The sequence below is a fragment of the Helianthus annuus genome, chromosome 5 (assembly GCF_002127325.2).
Source record: "Helianthus annuus cultivar XRQ/B chromosome 5, HanXRQr2.0-SUNRISE, whole genome shotgun sequence".
Taxonomy (NCBI): Eukaryota; Viridiplantae; Streptophyta; class Magnoliopsida; order Asterales; family Asteraceae; genus Helianthus; species Helianthus annuus.
Genome location: NC_035437.2, coordinates 115,009,054 through 115,035,642, shown reverse-complemented (window position 1 = coordinate 115,035,642; position 26,589 = coordinate 115,009,054). Strand labels below are relative to the sequence as shown.

The window sequence follows — 26,589 nt, the reverse complement described above, 5'->3', positions numbered from 1 at the left end:
TTATAACAAGTGTATGGTTGTGATTTATTGCTTAATGGCCAAACAAAACACTTGTGATGATCCTAGAGCATCAACACAACTATAAATAGCCCATCCATTTCACTTCATTCCTTGCTCATTCCCATTTTCTCTTCTTCACATCTGCTTTGGAGCTTTCTCAAGTGATTTGGGACTTGTCTTCTTTGTAGAAAAGATAGCAAGGACTATTGTGAGCCTTCTTTCATTTCTTTTTATGGCTTTTTCCTTAGGTAGTGCAGAAAGTCAAACGTTTGGCCAACAGTTTGACTTTCGGTTTTGACCATCAATTGGTCAAGTCAAAGTTCAATTGAACTTTGAAATGTGATTGTAATCACGATATTTATGATCCTTCGTGATTATAACTGCTGATTACCACGTTAGCTAGGTGTAGTGTCGAGTCAAAGTTTCGGTCAAAATGCGTTTTAGCACGCATTTTGCAACGGAACTACTTTAAGGTATCAAAACACTTTGTTTTGATACCAAATCAGTAGGTTAAACATGTTTTGACATGTTTAACTCGACACTATTAGTTTGTGCTTGTTTAGGTTCGTAAGGTAAGCGGTCTAAACAACCGCTTATACTTCCGAACCCGACCCGTTTGGTCGATCTTTAGGATCCGACCAAGCTTAGTAAGTGATCATAGTTTCATAGGGAATAACCACTAAGGTTATAACCTTATGATCACCTAGGATTGGTTAGTCATTTGCTAGTTAGCTTGTATGCCCATAGGAAATGACCAAAATGCCCTTTTGAAGCTAAATCCGTATTTTGATTATGTGAACGTATTTTTGACATGTAATCTGATTTAGTAACATGTTTAGAGATTATTGGGCATGTAAGACTTGACATAGCACATAGTTAACCATCCGAACATAGTTTTACGCTAACGACACCTTATAGTAGCTTATGTTTCCATAATGTGTCGAAACGGGTCAAAAGCACTTAGGTAGGCCTTCCAATCAGAATGTTGGGACTATTAAATCATACCATATGAGTTCAATTACTCATTTGATTTATAGAACCTCATTCTATCCTATCTCCCGATTTAGGAGCCGATTATTAACATAGTTACCTATACTAGGTGCCGGTTGATTCCGTGATACTTGGAGCTTAAATTGGTCTTATTCTCAAGACTAATTAGCAATCCCAAGTGAGTACATAGTTCCCCTCTTTTACCGTTTTCAAATATTTTGGGGTGATACACATGTACATACATGTTACTTTTGTGCATTTCATGCTTTTATGACATAAACATGCTAGTTTCACCTAGTACATTTATAGTACATGCTTTCAATTGTGTTTTGCTATGTATGTCAAGCATGCTAGCACATTGATTTGTTACACATTTGTTGCATATGTTTACTTTGCATATGGAACACAATGTTTTACATGGCATTTCTGCTATGTATGTTTACTCAGCATGCTAGCACATTGTTTTACATGAACATTTCTACTAGGCATGTTTACTTAGCACTCCTAGTACATGGTTTTCATATGCTACAATGGTTATGACATTTGGTGTGTTTAATCAGGACAATAATACATTCATTAACATTGATCACGCCGCTCGGACTTATGTAATGGTACCATAGGAATTGACAACTCCCATTTCCGACTTCCTAGGTTTGTTTGGAAGTTGGGAATGACAGAATCCGACAACATAACTTTAGATGAACCTTTAATTTGTTTAAAGGTTTGTCGCCACAGTCGCAAGGCTTGAATGTATGCAATTAACATTACTGCATAAATGTTTGTAATCATAAAGCATTGTTTTTCTGCAAAACATAACATTTGATTTAAATTTAGGTTTATTCAAAAACATTGTTTTGTACATTTTCTATGGGGTTGAGTAGCTTCTAGTTATTCACCATACATGACACAGTTTATACATTGACATCATCACATAGTTTAAGTAGATGATTTCCTACTTGCTATGCATTTCATTTGGTTATACATGAAACATTTCACACATGACATTGTACATGGTTTACACATATACATTTTTGACATGGAACAAGACATTTTGGTTGGTTATTGATAAGTGACTTACGTAACGGGGCTATGTGTTATATGATAAAAGCATGGTGGATACGCCGCTGGTACTTCCTATATATAAGTGCTTTTATTGTATTATACATTGTTGCGTTATATGAATCACTTGGGCAAGACATGAAACATTTTATACAAGAACAAGACATTGTTTTACAAAGTACACATTTTATCCAAATTCATTTTCACTTGGTTATTCATTTAACCATGCATTATCATTTCATCATCATTTGATTTTCATTGATTTTCACATTGTTTTACAAAGGAAAACATTTTACAAGGTTCATGACTACATTTGTTAAACATTTTTCAAACCATAGGTCATGAATCTGCATAAACAAAACCTATGTATCTCACAGGCATTTTTATGCTGACGTACCTATTTTTACATGTGTTTCAGGTGCTAATGCATGATGATGCTTGTGCTTCACTTAGGCGGACTCGGGCCTTAGTGACTTAAAAGACAGTTATTATGTAGTTTTAGTTGAACTCAAAGACAATGTAACTTTAATTTTAATAATACATAACTTTAAATTGCCATGGTTGTTGGAACAATAATTCTGTTGCGACTCACCTCCCCGGCGTTTCCGCCGTGGCTTTCGTTGTTTTACCGTGGCCGGGGTGTGACAGAACGGTTTGGTAAGAGTCTTGCCGTTGTTCAGCGTTTAGAGATCCTGCAAGGGACCTGGGTCAAATTTAGTAGGACCTCCTTCAATACCCAAAGGTATTGGATGGCGGGGGTCCAAACTCTTTGATCCCCTCATAAGTTAACTACTATTAAAACTTTAACCCAGCTACTTAGGACTGTATCCCTAACTATTAGGTTCTAATGCCATGTTGTGGCAAGTTCATACGACTCTAGAACTTGCCACAACAGAATTTCCTTTCTACCATGTTGTACCCTTTGAGTTTGCTAAGCTTATGGTTTATGAGGATTTATTATTTCCTGAATTAAATCAGGACACTTAGCGGAAATTATCATTGGTAAATGATAAGGGATGTACTTGATGACATCGTGAACTGCCTCTGTTATTCATCAGGTGAGTTCGGGCATTTCTTCCTTTAGCCTTTCCAGGCTTAGCTGTACCTTCTTTGGCAGCTTTATGGAATTTAGTTCTGGTGCGGCCTTGCTCACCACAGTCGGAATAGACTGCAGTCTTTATGTCCCTACATTCATGGGAATGATGACTAGTTTCCTTAGCAGATGTCACACTGCTTTGGTCTTTGTTCAAATCGACACTGTTCCTAGTGTCTTTTATAGCAATTCTTTCATACAGGCTCTTATTGAACTTTCGTTGCTTTTTATTAAGCCTGTACTTGCTCTCTTTCTTAGATTTCTGGGAGTTATCTTCCTCCTTTGGTTCATCCTTCATATAGGAAGTGTGAACCAAACTCTTCTCTTGAGCAATTGAACATGGTTTTGAATGAAATTCAGAGCGAGGAGCATTCGGCCCTCGGATTGTTTTATGAACTTTCTATGGTCCTTCCAGCTGCTGCGTCAACCATAGCCTGGAGATTAACCCCATTAATATTGAGGTTTACGTTTGTAGTTTTATCAACTTTTGTCACATTAATAGTATTGCGACTGTCGTCTACCTCATCCGAGTTTTCCATACTCGAAACTTGGTACCAATCACCAAGGTTTAACATTTTTAGCCATCATTCTGATGACCTGCCTTAGGTTAGTCACGACGTTCATGAACCGTATGGGCTATTCTGTTCTGAACATTCTTAATGAATGCTATCTGAATGTATATCTATTACATTTAGCTTAGGTCACAAAAGGACCATCAATGGCATTTAAGGTTTGGAGTTAGTCCAATACCTACTTGACAGGGGACCATAATGTCACAACTGTCTTTGTCACAAGGACGATTATAAATAGCTCAAAGGCTAGCCTTACATGACTTTGGTTATATATATATATATATATATATATATATATATATATATATATATTATAGCTCGTAGGCAAAACATCACTAAGGATGTTTATAATATGATCATTTCATAGGATGATATAAGCCATGATTTCTAAATCTCTTGGCTAGATGAAGGAATTGGAAGAATCCAATATAAGGATGACTGTTGTGATTTTCCCCAATCACATTTGTCAAGAGTGCTAACACGTTCTTAGGTGTTAACAAGGATCTGAATCCCTTGAGTAGGTTTCATCATCTTGGCCGCATAGGCTAGATTTCACCTTTAAGATTCCCTTTTAAACTGCATACTGGCAGGGAAGGAAGGATATTTATTTTATTCAGGATTTTTATCATAAATCCTAATTTATAAGTTAATAATAGCACAATTGGCCTAGTCGCGTAGACAAGTTAAATTTATAAGCCATGATCTCAAAGAATCGCAGCATTAAGGTTTGAATCAAAGTTCATTACCTTTTCCTAACAGGGAGCTATAGGCTACCACTGTCTTTAGTCTCAGAGGACATCAACTATAGCCCGTAGGCACTTCCCTTCTAAGGGATGTTTATTACGGAATTGCCCCTTAGGGAAATTCATTAACCATGGTAAGCAGAGACCATAATTGGTTGATTTATTAATCATATTTATTTAGGATTTCTATTATAATTTATCCTAATTATAAAACATTAACAGTTTTATTTGTGGTACCCAATGGCCTGGTCACACGGACATTTATAAATTATAAGCCTATGATTTCAGAGAATCAAAGCAACAATAACAGTTTTATTTAATAGCACAAAAGGCCTAGTCACAAGGACAATTTTAAATCATAAGCCATGATTTCAGAGAATCAAGGCCTTTAAATATATTTGCACAACAGGCTTAGTCACAAGGACATAGATAAATTATATACTAAGATTTCAGAGAATCAAAGCATTTGGGGTTTGAGCCTAGTTCATTACCTTTTTCTGACAGAGAGTCATAGACCACCACTGCCTTTTGTCTTATATGACAATTAGTATGGCCTGTAGGCACTACATCACTATTGGATGTTTAATAAGTTTGGCCCGTAGGCACTACATCGCTAATGGATGTTTAATAAGTTTGGCCCGTAGGCACTACATCACTAATGGGTATTTTAATAATGATCATCTTTATTGACGATTTAACCCATGATTTATAAATCACTAATTTGGGTTTTGGAATCCATAGAAGGATTCTTATGTAAGAATGACGCGTGCGATTTTAACGAATCACATCTGCCATGAACGTTAACATGTTTACAGAGGTTAACGGGAAATCTGAATCTTTTAATCAGGTCTTACCATCTTGGCCGGGTCTTATAATGACACTAGGCTAGGTTTCACTCTTAAGATTCTTAGTTAATGAGTTGAATCTTTTTAACAGGTCTTACCATCTTGGCCCGGTCTTATAATTGACCCGAAGGCTAGGTTTCACACTTAAGATTCTTTTAATATTTATCGCAGAACAATTTCTAAATCGAAAATGTTAATAAGGATCTGAACCTAAATTGGGGAACTACCATCTTGGCCGGTCTTAATATGACCCCAAGCTAGGCCTTGTCCCTTTTTAGATTTTGCCATTTTATTATAATGGTAGATCTTGCAAAAGGAAATGCTATTTCCCATTTATTTAATATTTCTTGTTTAGAATGAAAGTTTAAACTTAATCATTCCATTATATAAAATTAAAATATAAAGTTGCCCTAAGCGGGACTTGAAAGGAATAATGTTGTCCTCGCAGGGACTGAAAGATAATTGTGTACTTATAAGGACTTATTAAGGAAACGATCTTCAGCAGGAGGAGTTTCTTCTTCATTCATTTCCCGAATGCTTTCTCCTTGGTTGCACGTTTCACTCTGGCCGCGGTACGAAGCTCAGCATTACAAGGCTCCGGATGTGGAGAATCCCTATTACAGCTTCTTCGCTTGGCGACGTATGAAAAATAATTGGAAGCAAAATTCCATATTAGGATTGAGATTATTCCTATGTTAGGTCTAGACTCAAGTATGTGCAATTGTGTAACTGAGATTAAACACGAAGGTTAGTGTTTAATTCACTCAGTGTTGGCTCTGATACCAACCTGTCACACCCCGATTTCCACGTGTTTCACCGGTGGGCCCGGTGGGGATTACCGTGACGTAGTTGGCAACATTATAGTCAAACCACACAATATATATGAATGCACAGCGGAAGCATAAAGATAATTATAATTCAACCATTGATTGTAATATCGAATGTATCACAAATAGTCGAATGGTATCCACAGGGGGATCAAAATAATAAAAAGTATTGTTCAACAGACAAGGCATCAAAAGCGTGCGAGACTCTTTAAGATGCTAAGGAGCTATAGCCAGCCGATTACGTTTAGTACCTGCATTTAATCTTTTTGGGAAAATACGTCAGTTTACACTGGTAAATACATTCAACCGACACTTTTGTAAAATGTTTATTAAAATTGATTTGAATGCACAAGGCACAAATTCTTTTATAACTTGGGAGAATTATTTAAATATATAATCTTGTAAAGAATTACATGTTCACTATGCGTTCGGTCGCCCGAGTCGTATCGGGTTAAAGTTTAATAGACACACCACATAGTATAAAACCGTGGCGGGTAACCAACGGCTACACTTTTATAATTATAGACATAATGTCGGGTGTACGCCTACACCGGGATGTCAAGGTCGTGGCCATTCGTAAATGCTGCCAAGGATATCCGGGACATGGTCATTAAGCCCCCAAAGGCGTTCAGTCAACAAAACAAATTTTAAACGGGTCACATTGATAATACCCAACTACTAATGAGTTGGGGTCAATTGCCCGACCAAGCGGTATTTTAGATACCGTAACCCAAGCCCGTATAACGGAAAATAAGTTAAAAGTATTTACCTTTGCAAGTATAATCCTTAACTGAATAAATCACAGATAGCTTTTACTGGTCTCCTATTCTGGAACGAAGGTTTAAAATAACCTATTAGAATCCTAACGGGTCTTTATATTTGCCGTAGCTTAGACCGGTCGGTTTCAAAGGATAGTTATGGTTTAATCGCGTGAAAGGCGAAAACCATGAATGGAGTGTGATTTTTGACCCAACAAGTTTGAAGAGTTGTTTTATATGGGTATAATAATCATACTCTGGATTTTGGGGTCAAAACAATATGGTTTGACCCGTTTCGGCTAATTTATGTAAACTAGTTACATAAGCCGAACCGTGCGCGCAATAGGCGCAACGGGTAACCGTAAGGGTCCTACACTGTTTTCCTAAGTCAACATGCTTTAAAGAGGTTGTGGTATCAGTAGGATACCTTCCGTAATGCCCGTAACGAGTTTAAGTTGTTATTATGCCCCGTAGGGGTATTCCGGTCTTTTTAAAGATTATAAAAGAGGTTTTAGAGTTCTACAGGAAATCTGAGTTTCCCGAACAGTTTATAAAGTCTAAAATACTTTATTTATTATTTAAAATCAGTAGCAACTGGAATCGGGTCAAAAGACCTTGTAGAACTCAAGTTATGGCCGAAAAGGGTATATTCGGTATTTACCGAACCGTTGCCATAACCGCAGGTTATGAGCAGGTTAAAAATAATTAAAAATCTTTAAAAATCCCAAAAGATTATTTTACAACAGTGAGCAAAAGGTTTGGTGTCGAAATCCGGGTTTAGATAGGCGTTATGCTAATTGCGCCGTTTATTACAAAAGTTTTCTTTAATTGCGCCATTTAGCATAACTCATATTCTGGACCTCGGATTGACGTGAAATTTTAGGGATATGCTTAGAAATCAGTAACCAAGGTCATGATTCGTTCATGTGTCCGAACTTCTCGTTTTTAAATTAAAAAGGCGTTACGGTCAACTTTTAAGCACTTAACGGAAAGGTGTAAAGGACTTGGACAAACGACGAACCGGTCACAGAGGGTGATACCATCATGTGACCTGGTCCCAAGAGAGTCCTAAGGCATATCTACATTGTACTAAAACGGGTCAGAACTGAAGTCAAAGCAAAAGTCAAAGTTTTGCGACTTTCGGCTCCGAACCGGGTCAATATAGCAAATGGTCGAATCAACAAGCTTAGACTTGTTAATACACTTATTATCATATTTTATGAGTGTTTAAACAGGTTGCATATCATCTACATTACAGATTATGCGTAAAATCGCAAAATGGCTTTCTGTTGACTTTTTAAGTACACGTTTGACTCGACATTTGACCCAGTTAGAGTGGTGATCAGGGGGAACCCTTTTAAGGGTTTATTACCCACATAAATACCAACACATAACTATCTTTGATTCGACGATTCACTGCACCATTCGTGATTTATCACAAAGTCAATCGTTAACTACGACGGATTGACTTTTAAGCTAAACTAAGCAAAAACTAAGCCATAAAAGAGTTAGACAACTTACAGAAGCTTGTGCACGACTTAGGATGATAGAAGAACACTTGAGAGCTCCAGGAATGATCTTGAGAGCAGTGTTTGAGGTGAGGTGAACTTATGCACAATGTAGGCCTTTTTATAGTAAAGTTTGGTGCACAAGATCATTACAACACATCCTACATTGCTCATGGATGATCAGCAAGTGTCCTAAGGTGCTAGGGGTTAGGTAGAGGGCGCCCATGCTTCATTGATTGCTCACAAGATCGTTTACAAGCCAAATCATTGAATCTGCCCATGTTTTCTGTTACTGGGCGTCCCACGCGGCCCGCATGAAGAATCATGCAACTTGTTCGCGGGCCGCCTGAATCCTTAAGTCAGAAAATGGATTAACAGGTGGCTCGCGGCCCGCTTCCACTAACCCCTGACCTTTACGCGGCCCGCGTTAGGTCAAATTTTCAGGATTTTTAAATCTTTTGTAATGATTAACGAAATCTTTGGTATTTAATATCCTGACCTTTCGGGTTTGAAGGGGTAACTTTGCGATATGGCCCTCGGTTAATTACAATTAAGGGCCTCGTGTCATTTACCCGTACTGTCAAGCCCCCGGTTAGTTTAATTACTATCCGAGAAGCCTTAACTTTTATTGTTGACGCTTTTAACCCCTCTCGTACGAATTTGATCATAACTTTCTCGTTTTAAAACGGAACTTCGTGATATTTATATAGTACATTCTAGTGAGCGTATTTTACTGTTACAAAGCCTCGGGTTCGTCAAAGGGTCACTCAGAGGTATAATTAAACATGTTGACACAGTCAACCCCTGCAGCTTGTAATCTCTCACTTTTTTCCGCGTTTCGCTTCCGTACGATCCATGATTTATTCGTTTGAGGGTATGAGCACCATGTAGGGTTAATGTACGTTATATTTATTCACTGTTGACATTTAGAATACATATATCCACATACTTTCCATGATTGTCAACTTTAGTCCTTCTATAATATTTCTTTCACACGTTTAAACATACGACACGTGTCTACACATTATAGGACGTGAATTTTCGAGGTGTTACACATTACGAGCTCCACCAAGCTCCTTAAATAGGTTTTAACTTATAAGCTATTGACTTTTGATGAATTCGACTTCCTCGAATGATCCTATATATCCAGAGCTTAACTAGCCTGTTGTATAAAAATTTCAGCACACCCTTCTTAGGGCGTTACTTTCAATTGAGCTTTATTCCTTATTAAGGACCTAAGAGGGTTGCGACTTTCATCAATCCTTAATTTTTCCGCCGATTACTGGCAACTTTCAGACGATTATGGATTTGTATGATCTTATTCGTTGTTTCCAAGGCAACTTTCAGATCCTGATAATTGGACTTACCATTCTTCTGTCTAACAATAGATGTTTAACATCCCATCTATACAAGGTCTCCAAAGGAACAGCCTTGATACTTAAATAGCAACTATTAGTTATAAAATAGCTTATTTAAGGTGAGATGGTTACTCCAACTACTGCTTAAAACCTATCTTAAGGAATAGCTAATCCTTACAGTTAGTCGAACAAATCGATGATCCTGGGCACCTGAAGGCGATTCTTATTTGTTGCCTAAATAGGGTTGCGGTAGTATACCTCTGAATGACCTTTCTATCAAACGATGATATGTGCAATTCGGCCGTGTTCGTGTCTTAAACAGGTCGTGTTCGTGTCTTAACAGGTTGTGTTCATGTCTTAAACATGTCGTCTTCGTGTCTTAAACAGGTCGTGTGATACGTTGGTAATTTTTCGTGTCTTAACAGGTTGTTTCGTGTAACCTGTTTATTAACAGGTCCGTGTTCGTGTTTCGGAAATCTGAAACAATAAGATTTCATGTCGTATTCGTGTTTCGGGTTTGTGTCTTATCGTGTTCGTGTCTTAATAGATCGAGTTAACCCGTTATACTATAGGGCATGGTTTTATGGTTTTAGTCCTGGTAGATCGAAACAAAGTCTCATACATGCCCATAAATTCACGTATTATTGTGAATTTTTCCACACAAATTTTATTTATATGTAACACAATAAAGGTAACTGTCATAAATAATGTAGTTAGGGAAATGATCCATTTCAATAGTCGTATTGTTTTTTTAAATCTATTTTTGGTAATTATACTTTGTTTGATTTGTTAGTTGTCATAATTTGCGTACCATATACAAGAATAAAACGGATACTACAGATGTCCATGTTGCGTATGTATTAAATTTTGATAGGCGGACTTACGTTTCTTGTTGATACGTGAGTGAAAAGTGAATACATGAGTGGTGTTTTGTATAGGACATGGTTTTAGTCCTGATAGATTGAAACAAGTCTGATATATGCCCATAAATTCACGTTTTTTTTTTTGAATTTTTCTAGTAAAATTTTATTAACATGTAACACAATTAAGGTAAATGTCATCAATAACGTATTTAGGTAAATGATCCATTTTAATAGTTGTATTCTTTTTTTTTTTAATCTATTTTGGTAATTATACGTTGTTTGATTTGTTAGTTGTCATAATTTGCGTATCATATAACAAGAGTAACAAGAATACAACGGATACTACACATGTCCAGGTTGCGTATGTATTCAATTTTGATAGGCAGACTAACGTTTCTTGATGATACGTGAGTGAAAAGTGAATACATGAGTGGTGTTTTGTATAGGACATTGTTTTAGTCCTGATAGATTGAAACAGGTTTGATACATGCCCATAAATTCACGTATTTTTGTGAATTTTTCTAGTCAATTTTTTTTAACATGTAACACAATTAAGGTAAATGTCATAAATAACGTATTTAGGGAAATGATCCATTTCAATAATTATATTCTTTTTTTAATCTATTTTGGTAATTATACTTTGTTTGATTGATTTGTTAGTTAACTGAGCAAAAGTGAATACATCAAAGGGTCTTTGGTCTAATAGCATTCGGGTGTGTAGTAAGGTGTTTCTTTTAATGAAGTCGGGGGGTTCGAGTCTTATAGTAGACAATGGTGTATGTTTAGTAGTATCAAATTTTCATTCAAAAAAAGGAAAGTAGCCCGTATAAAGGGACAGTAAGGTGAAAAATCAAGACGTAAAATGATTTAGAGTAAATTGTCATATTAGTCCCTAAGGTTTGACCTAAAATGGTGCTTTAGTCCATATTGTTTTTTTCAGCCATTTTAGTCCAAATAAATTTTTTTCTACCATTTTAGTCCCTGTCTTTTGTCATTTTCATCCACCACCTCCTACCACCCACCCCATCACAACCTTCTATCATCGCCACCACCTGCCTGCACCGTCATCACCTACCCTACCACCATCACCACCCACCATTCCCCACCACCTATCACTTTTCCGCCACCAACGTCATCAACCAACACCACGCCAAAAAGATGATCCAATGTCTTCTCCGATTCCGAACATATGGGACAAAAACGGGCGAAATATCCACCCCATAAGCAACCAAATTCGGTCTAGCCGAAGGATGATTCAATGAAAATATAACTTGGAGTTATTTACATTACAAATTAAGTTATGAGTAAATTACAAAACTCGTCATTTATGTATGCCACTTATTGCAAACTATGTCCTTTGTCTTCAATAATTACAGAAAACGTACTCGATGTTTGCAAACTCTTGCAAGTTATGTCCTTTATACTCAGTTAATTTTTTGTGCTTAAATCTGACCAAATGGACCCCGTATGAGGGTATTTTGGTCATTTTACTCTCATGTGGGGTCCATTTGGTTAGATTTAACTACCAAAATACCCTCATGTGAGGTCCATTTGGTCAGATTTAACCACAAAAATTAACTGAGTTACTGCTAAAGGACATAACTTGCAAGAGTTTACAAACATCGAGTACGTCTTCTGTAATTATTGAAGACAAAGGACACAGTTTGCAATAAGTTACATACATAAATGATGATTTTTGTAAGAGTTAAATGCCCGGATAGTCCCTGTGGTTTGGCCTTTTTTCACCTTTAGTCCCTAACTTTCTAAAATTACCTCTATAGTCCCCAACTTTTCAACTTTTGTTCCCGGATAGTCCCTGAAATGGATAGGGGTTAGTTTTTGGTGTTAAGTTAGTGTAAAATTACAAAAATACCCTTAATATAAAAAATAAGTATTAAGTCATTAAAATAAAATAATTAATATATTAATTCAGGTGGGACCCACATGTTATTCCCACCCCTTCTTCTTTGCCAACAACCAGTCATCACCATCAACCCCAACGCCGGTTACCACCAAAACTCCGACGACACCCGAGGAACACAGGCGACACTTGCAACCACCTGTCAAAACCCACCCACCTGCAACTACCTGTCACACCCGGCAGCACCTGCAACCACCATCCCTTTCTTTTCCAGCATCAATTCCGGCAACAAAATATGTGCTATCAATTTGCAGGTTCGGTCAACAACGCCTCCCAATCTCGATGATTCGTCGACGGAGAAAAGAAGAGAAAAGTCGGAACTTACTAAAAGAAATCAAACCGAGAGGTTTGAATACGATTTCGGCAAGCTTCTTCCATCTCTCAACAGGCCACTTGAAGGTCCGTCCGGTGCGTTTGAGATAACATCCCCAGCACAGGAATTGCAGATTAACGACGTGTCTAATTGGGTCATAAATGCTGCTAAAAACCCTGATTTTGCTCAAAAGCTTCATGCGGTTCTTTTAAACAGTGACGTCACATCTTCTGATAATCTCTTAAATGTAAATAATCAAGAAGAGGGAGAACCAGTTCATTTGTTAGATGCTGACATGTTAATCATGTCCAATAATGAGGAGCTTAGAGTTCATAATAGGTTATAGGCAGAACGTCAATTAGTGCCTGAAAGAAACAATTTCGGATATGGTGGTGGTTGAAGGTGGAGATGGTGGTGGTGGTGTGGAGTGGGGAAGATGAAGGAGGTAGGCTGGGTGGTGGGTCTCATATAAATTGTAAAATATTAATTATATTTTTTTTAACTTTTTAGTTATTAATTTGACGGTAAGGGTATTTTTGTCATTTCATACGCACCTAACACCAAAAACTAACCCCCATCCACACCAGAGACTATCCGGGAACAAAATTCAAAAACTTGGGGACTATAGGTGTAATTTTAGAAAGTTAGGGACTAAAGGTGAAAAATGGACAAACCACAAGTACTATCCGGGCATTTTTCTCTTTTTGTAATTTGATAATTTATATTTAAGAATAACTTAATTTTCTAACTTAAATAACTCCAAGTTATATTATAATGCCATGTTTAAACTTTGAATATTGAATAAACTCGTAATTCACTCAATGTGTAATTCGAAAAATAAAAAAAGTTATACGAATAAACTATGAAACTTATGTAAAATCTTTAATCCTAATTTTATGTTATGATCTTTATCTTGCGAAGATAAAAACAATACGATCAAGGATCTTAACAACATATTAAAATTGAACATATGAATTTCACTTTTTTCATCTTTTCATTAAATAATATGGGTTTTTATAAGACACCTTAAATTGAGTTTTAGGTTTATTTGGTAATGCATTAAAATAGATTCATTCACTTATCAAATAAATTAAGTTAATCTAGATAATTTGAAAATATAATCAAATTACACTCGTAACTATAAACCATGGATGAACACTAAAACAAGATTTTTTTTATAATATTAAAAAAAATATTAAATATATTCTAATTTGAGGTTATAATCATTATCTTGCGAAGATAAAAACAATCCGATCAAGGATCACGATCTTAACAACATGTTTAAATTTTACATAATATTTTTTTTTCATCTTTTCATTAAAATATTTAACATTTTAATATAAGATACGAACAATTGAGTTTTAGCTAATATTTGGTAATGCATGAAAATAGATTCATTCCCTTATCCAACAAATTAAGTTTATCTAATTATTTTAAAAATGTTATTAAGTACACTTGTAACTATAAATCAGAGATGTGAACACTAAAACAAGAAATTATATAATATTAATTAAAAATTATTAAATATATTCCCAGAAAACCATTCATGTGACAAAAAAAAGATCAGGAAAAAAACGAAAATAATCTTATTTCACATTATTCCATACACATACTACCCATAAATCGTAATATTTTTCAATCTCATGAACACACCAATTTGTGTTATCATCAAATTCAACTCACATGTTTCTTCCTCATCAAACACAATCCACGCACACAGAAACTCAAAATTACCTATAAATACAAACATTATTATAGTCTTTATGAGACTTAAAAAAAATAAACTCACTTGGTGTTCTTGATTTCATCATGTCGAAACACACCTACACTAGTCTCAAAGAAGTGATGAAGAACAATGGCGCGTTCACTCCAAACCCGAGGTTCAGAAACTACTCGATCCATAGAGGAAGGCCGGAACTTCAAGACCTCTTCACCAACATTCCGCTAGGCAATTCGGTTGTTGAAGATCTTACTCGAACCATCGAACCGGGTGGCCTAAAAAGCTTGTTGAGGTCTTGCTTTAGAAAGGTTAAAGAATGTGTCTTATGTGTTGTGTTGTTTGTTAGGAGGACACTTGGTGTTTGACTTGAAAGGCCAAGTCAAATAAGTCAGTGGAGAGTTGAAGTCCAGTTTGTGTGATGTTTGTCTATAGACTATGTTTCTACAATAAGTTGTTGTTTATATTTTTTAATAAGTAATATGCAATGTATCTTGGATTGTATGAGTTGTTTATATATTTTTATAAATTAATATGCAAGAAATCTTGGATTACTTATAGTTTTAATTATTTGAATTTACTATAGTTGTTTTCCGTTAACATATAGTTGATTTTGCCAACTTTTACCTTCTGATTCGTCGTACCAACACTAGAACTGGCGACTTTGCCTATAAAAACTTACCGTTTACTACTTATAGTTTTAATTATTTTAATTACTATAGTTGCTTTCCATTAACGTAAATAGTTGATTTGCCATCTATTACCATACGATTTGTTGTACCAACACTAAAACTGTCTACTTTGCCTATAAAAAACTTACTATCCGACTCCTCATACCAACACCAAAACCGTCTACTTTGCCTATAAGAAGCGCCCACTTTGTTTTCTATCACGTGGGTGGGGAATTCTAGGTCACTCGCGTTTTTGTTTGGACTAATTAGTTAAGGTAGTTGGAACGACACTGACTACAATCTTATAAAATAGCGTTGGTGGCGTTGTATAGTTTCATCATTTACCCGACATAGAACTTGAGTGTTCGCCGGCATCAATATTGATTGAAATTCTTCTACGTCCCGTGGTGATTCGGTATACCATAAATAGAAAACAAGATTAACATAACCGCTACTTGGAAAACCACGTAGATCCGGTTCTTGAATATCATCTTTTTTTTATTGATAAGTGGTTTAATATGTACACCGAAAAGTATAAGAAAACCAAACTTGAGAGTAATAAGGTGCCGTTTGGTTTACAGAATATTTTTAAAAGAATTAGAATTCGTGAACCAAACCGGGCCTGATGTTTCTTAAAAACTTTCAACATCCAAAACCGCCACAAACTATTTGCCAAATAATTATGATAGTAGTAAGTATGGATGCCCCAACCATAAGCTTCATTTGTACATTCTGCAGCCACATTTTCCTTCTCAATTGCCTTCCCTGTATATGAAAGCTGTCTGCCTGCATCCAAATGAGCGGGTCGGGTTAACGGGTCATATTGCCAAAACGGTATATATTTACGGGTCGAAACACTTTATGCCCAGAATTACTGTCTTTTTAAAAAACCATTGATAGTGAGGGATAACAAACGTGGAAACAACTCATGTCTTCAACATTTTCCGTCATTTTCCAGTTAAGCCAAATACATGTGTGATGATGAAGATGCCCTTAAATGTTTTAAAAATATAAGCAACAATTCTATGCTTAAAAAGATAAGCGTTTTTTGTCATTTCACGACACTAAAGCACCTTTTTAGATGAACAAAAGTACAAAACAAAATACATATTTTGCAAGTGGTTGGTGATAGTAGAAAAGTTCGAATCCAATGAGAAAACTTGAAACCCCTAACATTCGAAACGGGGGTATGCGATCAATTATATATATCTATATATATATATATATATATATTTTTTTTTTTGGGGGGGGGGGGGGGCGTGCTTGGTATTAGGTGATACCCTTCCAATTCCCTGAAACCAATCCCATACTTGTTTACCACGTCAAAGTTGAATGCAGTACTATACTATATAATCTTGAAAAAATGTAAATAAATGTATTTTGAAGTTGTAGTTGAGCATTTAAATGAGTCGAAAATGGCAACTCTAGTTTATTTAATGGTAGATAACTAGGATATATGATCTTTTCAAGAAAAGAATGTAAAAATGTTACCTGAAATTGAAGGTTTTCGGTCTTGTCGACTAGTAATTCAATCTTCTCCCCACGATCCAAAACCTGTAACAAAGAAAGAACACAGTCCATTTGACAGAATCCATGATGTTACATTTTTAGAATAATTTACCAAAATACGTTAAGGGTAAGGTTTGATTTCTACATTGCTTTCACTGTCGGTGACTACTACTTATTACTAAATTCGTATAATTTATTTTAACTATGCTGATACGTAACATAATATTAGGTTACTTTTTTTGTATTATACAAACATAAAGCTCAGTGCCCCTTCAGGGTGTAGAGGTTATTAGCATAATGCATAATTGCATATCTATGCCAATTCTATGTTGAAGAGTGAACATCATGCATAGTAACTGATATACTGACGGTACCTCTCACACATTTCCTTCTATTGAGCCACTTGATAACAGAGGTTATGTAGAGCAAAAAAAAAGATCCTATATTTTGTGTACTATACGAATCCGATACTCGATAGATAATATTATGTCTCATAGATATACTCCATAGCTTTAAGTGATGCAGTTACGGAAGCGATCAAATGGCTCAAGAACAATTAGATCATCAAAGACGATAATTGAACCATAGGTTCCAAGAACAAAGTTTCTTTATATTCAATAATCAACAAAACTTATCTAAACATGAACCCTAGATCCTAATTTATAATGAATGAAAAGTGATAAAACTAGGAAATTTAAAATAGTTTGGGCTCGTATCCAGATGCTCCTGCATCATTAAGGTTTCTATTATTTCAACCCTTTTGGCGTGCTTTGTACTACAATTCCGAATAACCACTCTTTCAGGGACCTATAACTTTTTATATATTTAGAAACAAGCGTGTTGGCCAGATTGAGGCTATCGTGCATGTGAAACACTTATTTATTTATTTATTTAAAGTCCATTAATTTAGCCTTTTTGCTCTGTGCTTGTCGATCTTGTCTTAGTGTATCTGTTAAGCATCTCAAGGTTTATTAATTATAGGGAAAACAAGAAATTATAAAAGCAAATGCATTGTTGGTACAGTCCATGAAGCTATTGAAGCAATCTTTGCTGGATCACTGACGATAAAGATGATAAAGATCTCCCCCGCATAGTATTACAACCATAATTCTACTCATGTTTTTGTTAAGTTTGTTACTTTCCTGGTTTATCTAGTAACCTACGTTAGTTAGATTCTTATTCATGATTATCTACTTTGCTTTGTGTGGGCGCGTATTTTGCACGAATGGGGGTGTTACCTCATGATGATACACAACAAGTCAACAACACGATTATATTTCCCTTAAATCTGATTACATTTCTGGTGTAGATCGGTACTTTCTATATATACATTGGATTAGGAAGTTTCCATGCATTAGATTCTATGAATTCAAATCAGAAAGTTACAATATATCACTATCAGAGTATTATGAACTTATAGATAGGGGTTAGGAATATATATATTTTTAATGGTCAACTTTTATTTAAAAAATTAAAAAATCAATTGATCAATCGAGTTTCATGGGAGAGCGACTCAACTATCGAAAATACGCCAAACCGTCGACCATTTACTGTTTTTTGTATTAGATTTTGACCTAACTTGCTTTTGGATTTTAAATAGTATAATACGGATAAGATTATAAGAAGAAGAGACCCTTAGGCATCTGGATATACAGGTACTGATAAGTTGTGTAGTTACTTTGCCAAATTATAACTCTTTTCATCCACATTGAAAGGTAAAAAGTTTCCAAATACATCAATATTTGCTTATTGTACTACCAAAACAACATGCAAATATACATTTATATACAACTTATAAACAGAAAAAGGAAACTTACCTTCTCAATGTTGTCCATCATAATCCCTTTGACCTCAGTAATCTGAGCCTTTAGTTTAGACAGCTTACTCATTTCGTCTGGATGATTTAAACAATAATCCATTTGTTCCTTTATCTTAGGCCTAGTAACACAACACATCGTTATCATTAAACTTGTAACCATAATCAAAACAAACTTAAACAAAATTCCCTAAAACAAACAAAGTCAACACACCCGAATTCTCGGTCAAGATTATACGCAACACTAAACCGATCTTCAAACAAATCATCATCACTATCCTCGGCAAGTGGATTATCATTATCACTCCCAATAATTCCACCATAAGCCTGCTTAAACTCATCCTTCAATCTCTCGAGAAACACAAATGGCACACTTCGCCCCATCGATTCATCAGCAACAACAAGAAAAACTGCACTAAATAAACCCTAAGTTAATCATACTAACTGTACAAAGAGTAAAATGCCATTTTCGTCCCTAAGGTTTGGCCAGTTTTGCGACTTCCGTCCAAAGGTTTGTTTTTTTCGCATCTAGATCCAAAAGGTTTGAAATCTTGCCATTTCCATCCTACTGTTAACTCCATCTATTTTTCTCCGTTAAGTCAGGGGTATTTCCGTCCTTTTTGTTAACTTAAAGGGCAATTCGGTCATTTGAACACTTGCACATTATGCTAAATGCTTGTACATAAAGTGAAAAAGATCAAATTGCCTTTTAAATTAATAAAACAGACGGGAATACCCCTGCCTTAACGGAGAAAAATGGATGGAGTTAACGAGCTGGATGAAAAAGGCAAAATTTCAAACCTTTTGGATCCAGATGCGAAAAAACAAACATTTGGACGAAAGTCGCAAAACTAGCCAAACCTCAGGGACGAAAACGGCATTTTACTCTAGTTTTGTACAAAACTTCTGAGCTAAATTTAAGATGTTGATCATACCGAACCCTAGATCAAGCAAGAAGTTGAAGGTGTACCCATCACATGAGTACGTGTATTTACTGCTGTTAGTAGGTAGTTTCTGTAAGCATTGAACTGCAATTGTACTGATATTCCCTGAGTACGCTGCGTGTTCTGCCAATACAACAGTTCCTTTTGCAACAAAGCTGTAAATCAACCCCTTCTGATTCATCTCGAGATTTGTCCAAAAAACCTAAAAAATTAACCAAATCCTAAACTGATTCCATGACAATAACAAAAATATACTCAACGAATAAACAGTATCAGTTGTGATTAGGTTATACCTGAAACCTATTAATAAGTCGTTTAGAAGTAGAAAAAAAAAACTGAAATCAACCGCGAATAGATTCACAGAGTGAAAATATCAAACCCTCGAGTAGCAAACTTGCTTGAAATGAAGTGATAATCGATGATATTGATAATAAGTGAATAGAACTACAGAATACAGATGATCTCAAGATTTGTCCATGTCCAAAAGACCTTAAAAATTGCCAAATATAGATCAATTTCATGCTAAAAACAAAAATCACCGTATCAAATTACAATATATACAAGAAATAAACAGTATCAGTTGTGATTAGGTTACCTGAAGCCTATTAATAAGTCGTTTCGAAGTAGGAGAAACTAAAAGTATCAGTTGAAACTATCAGTTGTCAACCGCAAAATAGTTCAGAGAGTGAAAATATCAAACCCTAGAGAAGCAAATTGTTTGAAATGTAGTAATAATCGATGATAATGTGTGAATTCAAGCGCTAGCAAGTGAATAGATCTACAGATGATCTCAAGATTTGTCCAAAAAAACCTATAAAAAACTGCCAGTTCTAGATCGATTTCATGCCAGAAACAACGATCAACATATCAAATTACGATATATTCAACAAGTAAACAGTATCAGTTGCTATAAAAAAAAACTGAAGCCTATTAATAAGTTGTTTCAAGGTATGAGAAACTGAAATCAACCGCGAATAGATTCACAGAGTGAAAATATCAACCCCTATAGTAACGAACTTGCTTGAAATGAAGTGATAATCGATGATAATGTGTGAATTCAAGCTCTAATAACTGAACAGAATCACAAATAATCTCGATTCTAGTAATTACAAAGGAATACAAAAAAAAAAAAAAAAAAACAGATGAAAAATGAACTAAAAACCTAAAAAATTGCCAAATCTAGATCGATTTCATGCTTAAAACAACAATCAACATATCAAGTTACGATATATTACACGAATAAACAGTATCAGTTGTGGTTAGATTACTCGAAGCCTATTAATAAGTCGATTCGAAGTAGAAGAAACCGAAATCAACAGCAAATAGATGCAGAGAGTGAAAATATCAAACCCTAGAGTAGCGAACTTGAGTTGAATGAAGTGATAATTGATGATAATGTGTTAATTCAAGCTCTAATAAGTGAATAGAACTACATGATGATCTCGGGATTTGTCCAAAAAGAACCTAAAAACATGCCACATTAAATCGATTTCATGCCAAAAACAACAAGCAACGTATCAAATTACTATATATTCCACGAATAAACAGTATCAGTTGCTATTAGATTACCTGAAGCCTTTCGAAGCAGAAGAAACGGAAATCAACCGCAAATGGATTCAGAGAGTGAAAATACTAAACCCCTAGAGTAGCTAATTTGTTCAAAATGAAGTGATAATATGTGAATTCGAGCTCCAATAAGTGAATAGAACGACATATAATCTCGAGATTTGTCCAAAAAACTTGCCAAAAATTAGGATAGTTGTTTGGAAGAAGAAGAAGAAGAAGAAACTGGAATCGACAGCAATTTGTGGGATGGACATCGTACGTGAGGATCATCATACCCTCTAGTCTAAGACTACAAGGTATGGTGATGGACCATTCTTGGAAGATGATCCGTCACATAGGCGTCACGTCACATTTCTCTCTAAGATGGTCCATTCTTCAAAACTAGAGGGCATGGTAAGATGGTCCTAGTCATAGTCCTCCGCCACTTTTTATGTTTTTTTTTTTGTTTTTTTTAGTATTCTATTTTTTTTACATTTAAGAGATATACTAACAAAATATTTTCATTAATATTAAACCCACATTACATAAATATAAAAAAAAACATAAACTTAAAAAAAAAAAACAAAGACTTAATAAAAATAAACATAGAGTTAAATATTGCGAGAATTGGTTTGGTTCTAGCGTTGGATAATATCCCGGAACCGAAAAAACATTAGGTTGGGTCGGATTGTTGGGAGTATTCGGGTTGTTCGAAGTGTTCGGGTTCTCCGGGTTGTTGAACGGATCCATGAAAATTATGTGGAAGAAGGTTTATAGAATAGTGGAAGAAGGTGTATAAAAATTATGTGAGAAAGAGGTGAAATTTTGGGGTTAATTTGGTGATTGAAAGTGAAAATGGAAGTTAAAAATTTATATATTTTAAAAATATGACCGTTTGGTTTTTTGCAAATTAAGGAAATTTTGTTTTTTTTTTTTTTATTTTAACGGTCAAAAGTGAAATGGGCCCCACATTTTTTGGACCGTCTCCAACGGCAGAAAAGGGACGGAAAGGCCGGGACGGGATGGGGGCGGCACGGTGTTTGGACCGTCGCCGACCCAGGACGAACCGGGGCCGCACCCCATACCGTCTAGCCTAAGTGAAGAGAATCAAAGATGATATTGATTTTAGAATATAACAGTTGAAAAGTAAGGGAAGAACCTGCAACTCCGATGGAGGATGAAGAAGATCGATTGAGAATCTGATTGGATAAGGTTTTTTATAAACTTGTGTTTGGGTTAGCTTATTTTGGAGCAAGTTATTTTTTGAGTGTTTGGGTTAGCTTATTTTAGAGGATTTTGTGTGTGTGAGAAGTCATTTTTTAGAAGTCAGAATTTCTGACTTCTCACTTATGACTTATATAAGTTAATACGTCATTTTGAGAAGGAATGCCAAATACCCACTTAAAATGTTTGCTACTTATCTATAACTATTAACTAGGAATGGGCTTTTTTTCCCAAATACACGTACCCGTACCGATTTTAGGTATTTGGTACATGTATCGGTACCCAGTTTTATTGATTTTGGTATTCGGTACTTTTGGTATTGGTACGAGTACGGGTACGGGTAAAAACGGGTACTGGTACCGAATTCTATGTATACCTTTAAAAGTTTTTTTGTATTATGTTTTATTTCATATTATGGTATTTATAGTGTACTCATATTGATTTTATATATATGGTACCCGTATCGTATTAGTACTCGTACCAATTTTACCTATTTGGTACTCGTACTATATTGGTACTCATGTCAATTTTACCTATTTAGTACTCGTACAAGTGCTCAAAAAGTAAATAAAAACAAAATGGTACCAAGCGGGTACTGTACCGAAAATACCCGTACTCGTACCCGTACCGTACCTATATATTTGCTACGGTATTTAGTACCTAGTTTTGTTCAAATTCGGTACCGGTATTTTCGGTACTGGTACGGGTATAGGTACGAGTACTGTACCAATCCCATCCCTACTATTAACTATTTGAAAAAAAATGTTTTAACTATTGTAAAAAGGATGTTTTAATATTTTTTAATTAATTGCTAATTTTCTTTTAATACTATCCACTCTTAAACTATCCAATGTGGAGAGATTTGAATAAGGGACATGAATGAGAGCGTTTAAAAAAATAATAATAAACAATTAAAATCCAGACAATCAATCAAAACAAAACCAACAACAACCAACTACAGATCACCACGTCACCAACCACCAAGCCCCCACGCGCCTTGCCCCACGCCACCCCACGGGGTAGTGTTCCAGTATGGAGAGGGCTTTCACGCCAATTCCTAGCCCCCACACCGTACGGTCTTAAGAAAAATATATGTGTTAATTAGTTTGTAAGTATTATCTTAAAGACGTTTAATACATCATCATTATCATACTCAGTGAATCCCACCAATAGCAAAGTAAAGGTAGGGTCTAAGGAGGGTAAGGTGTAGACAGCCTTACCTTTACCCCGTAGGAATAGAGAGGCTGCTTCGAGTTAGACCCCCGGCTCAATAGTAGTTTTGCATCAAGCTTTGGACATAAAGCACATAACACTCAGCAATCGAGACAATTTACTTATTCAGTTTAATGCATTTAAATAATTTAACGGTTTTCTCTAGATATGATATGATTATAAAACTAAGTTCTTTTATCTTAGTACTAGATTTGGAAAAATACAAAAATAGACAAGAGTCCTCAATAACTACAAGATAAGTCTCTCCGTAATGGTACGCGACATAACGTCAAACCGGGCTATAGCGGCCCATCGCGCCACCGCACACAGCCCCGGGCGGCGCCATACGACAGATTCCGGCCTCCTCTGTGAAAATTATAACGGCCCCATACAGCGGATTCTCTCACACACACATATATATGTATGTGTGTGTGTGTGTGTATAACTGCACGGGTATAACGATACTACACACCTATGTGATATAACCCCTCTCGCTTACGCAAATGTCACGTGTCGAATAACCCCACATGATTAAGGGTGAAGGGGGTGATCACTACACATGACCTAATGGTTTTAAAAGCAATTTCAAGATCGTGAGTTCACCGTGGGCAGCACAACTAGTGTAGTACTCTTTCAACTATTGTACCATGAATCTTAATGCACATGTTGTTCATCTTGGACACAAGATCTTTATGTAAATATGAAATTCCTTTTAACTAGGAATGCAACCCGCCGCGATGCGGCAGGGGCTAGATTTATATTTATATTCAGTCGGTTATCATTGTGTCACATCGATATGGTTAATTACATAAGCTAAATGTAACACCCTAGTTTGAAACAAGATTTCTATATTTATTTAGCAGCGGAAATTTGTCCCTAAAAATCATTTAACAATTTACATTTAATATCAATTGCTAATTGTATTTCTTTAAGACTATTAACTAGGTGTTACAATCCTTCCTTGAAGAGTGTTCATAATCTGCTTAATAAACCAACTAATCCTTGCCAACCTGTACAATCTAAACTTCAGACTCAATCTTCAATGTTATAAATTTTGGCTTCAATACCCTTATACCTGAGAACAACACATCATTAGCAAATTTAAGTGAATGGTATATCACATGTATCCCATTATAATTAAGGAAATATACGCCTAACCTTTATCTCTTATAGCAAGTTACATTCAAAATCATACAATTATTCCTTACCACATTTGATAAAACTATCATGTCCAAAATCCGTCCTTAGTCTCCTCACGAAACCTACAGCTTGATACTCAACATGTAATCATACTATCCATAATCAAGTTGGTCCATACATTCCAAACATATATTTGCAAACGATCTAATATCATATTTATTTGGTTGAATTACCACTCATATATCCAACTAACTTGGTCAAAACAAAACATAACACGTGGATCAGAAAACCAAGTACACTTCCTACCAACCCTCATAGGTTTGACACATGTAAAAACCTATAATCAATCTAGAACATAGACAAGTACTACATGAGTCTTAAAACCCACTATAAGAATTACTACAGTAGGATTCTCTGATCACTTCCATACTTACCAATGAACAACAACCACAATAGCGTACAAAGTATTTAAAGACAAACAATGTGATTTAACATCCCCTATACAGAATAATTAGTGTAAGACCATAACAATATATGAATAAAACATTTATAAAAGTTTGCATTTAACATTCAAAATATGCTAATGTAAAAAAACGCTAAACATAATTCATAGTTATTTCAGACATAAAAGTATTCAAAAGAGTTAATCTAACATTTAACAATGTTTAGAACATCCAAAACTATTAAACAAATGCGGAAGCTTCGACGTTATATGTGTTCGGTTCTTCAACGAGCTTGATCTGATCCTTGTTCCACATATTAAGGACCTAAACAACATTTAAAAACTTTAAATGTTAATAATATAAGGGCCAGAGGTCAATCTATAATCTATAACATGAAATACCTTATAAAACAAAAACAACAAATGGAGCCTAAGCCTGTCGTAGGCTACGGTCTACTGGCCGTAGCTTACGGTCCCCTTAAAACACCTGGACAACAGCTGCAGATCGTAACTTATGGTCTGCGACTGTAGGTTACGGTCAGTGTCTGCATATTTTAAGTCCTAATTCTGCCCTTGACACAAAAACGACCATAACTTACGTTTTGTTTATCCGTTTAACCTCTCGTTTCTTCCTACGTGATCGTAATTTGACCCTCTATCTTTTGGACTCGAAATCCAACATCCGGATTAACAATATTATTAATTTATAAGCTCTCGGCTTTATATTTATTTATAAAATATCTGACCCGTTCATGTTTTATCAAACAAACTCATTTGTTTACATCCAAATTCACATGAACGTCATAATTATAAATGTTTCCTATTATCCGAGGTTCTATTCATGGGTTTTATATCCGTTATCCATCATATGTTTTGTTCATTCGACCCGTTCAACTACAATAGTTGAACTTATTTAGCTCAATTCCCATATACGGAATTGTGCATCTTTAGTCGTAACTCACAACCGAGTCTTTTGTCTATTAATCCGCGTCCTGTTTCTTGGTTTACGCGATTATTTGCAATTCTACCCATTATCCGGGTATCAAACCGAAGTCATTATTTATGCAACCATTCCGGTATGCATTAAGACTTCATTTTGACCCGTTTGGCCAACTTAGCGAAATCCATCGCTTTTATGCAACCAAACTTCTCCTAGATTCGTCCTTCAACCCGTTTGAATGTTTTAGTGAAATCCATCACTTTCGAACATTCAAACTTATCATTAATTCGTTATCTAACCTCCCGGTTCGTCCATACGAATTGCATCGCATATGCGCAAACCAAGTCTTTCAACTAATCTATAATAATCGATCATCTATTATTAAAATTCAACAAGGAAATTCTACGAAGCATAAAGCTATGTACCTTTAAAGCTTTCCCTTCAAGCGAGTGTCCGCTCCATCTTGGCCACTTGATGATTCGCCCAATTTGCCTATAGAGTTCAATCCGCTTTTTCGTTTAGAACTCATAATACGGCATGTGTCACGTAATTTGTCAAAATCTCATTTACGTGATTCTT

General features: G+C 35.6%; 1 protein-coding gene across 3 annotated transcripts; it reads right to left on the bottom strand.

Moving 5' to 3' along the window:
• Positions 1 to 15,710: 15,710 nt before the first annotated feature.
• Positions 15,711 to 22,299, bottom strand: LOC110941127 (vesicle-associated membrane protein 727). 3 transcript variants are annotated; one of them, XM_035990559.1, is made up of 7 exons: positions 21,077 to 21,334; positions 20,858 to 20,971; positions 19,499 to 19,709; positions 18,778 to 18,973; positions 18,565 to 18,685; positions 16,730 to 16,792; positions 15,711 to 16,024 (listed from the first exon to the last, which is right to left on the bottom strand). In XM_035990559.1, exons 3-7 carry the CDS (start codon positions 19,686 to 19,688, stop codon positions 15,881 to 15,883), a joined length of 714 nt encoding a protein of 237 aa, XP_035846452.1. In that variant the 5' UTR covers positions 19,689 to 19,709; positions 20,858 to 20,971; positions 21,077 to 21,334; the 3' UTR covers positions 15,711 to 15,880. The 3 variants fall into 3 exon arrangements, with proteins under 3 accessions (XP_035846452.1, XP_022038443.1, XP_022038442.1); XM_022182751.2 differs by lacking the exons at positions 20,858 to 20,971; positions 21,077 to 21,334 and adding an exon at positions 22,212 to 22,299; XM_022182750.2 differs by lacking the exon at positions 20,858 to 20,971.
• Between the last annotated feature and the right edge of the window lie 4,290 nt (positions 22,300 to 26,589).

Bases quoted from the DNA above. Each gene is read 5' to 3' on its own strand.
- LOC110941127 (XM_022182751.2), bottom strand. From the start codon at position 19,688: ATGAATCAGAAGGGGTTGATTTACAGCTTTGTTGCAAAAGGAACTGTT. The intron at 18,974-19,498 runs GTATGATCAACA...TATTTAGTGCAG, and splicing joins CTTGCTTGATCTAGGGTTCG to TTTTTCTTGTTGTTGCTGAT. The intron at 16,025-16,729 runs GTAACATTTTTA...ATTTGGATGCAG, and splicing joins CCGAAAACCTTCAATTTCAG to GCAGACAGCTTTCATATACA.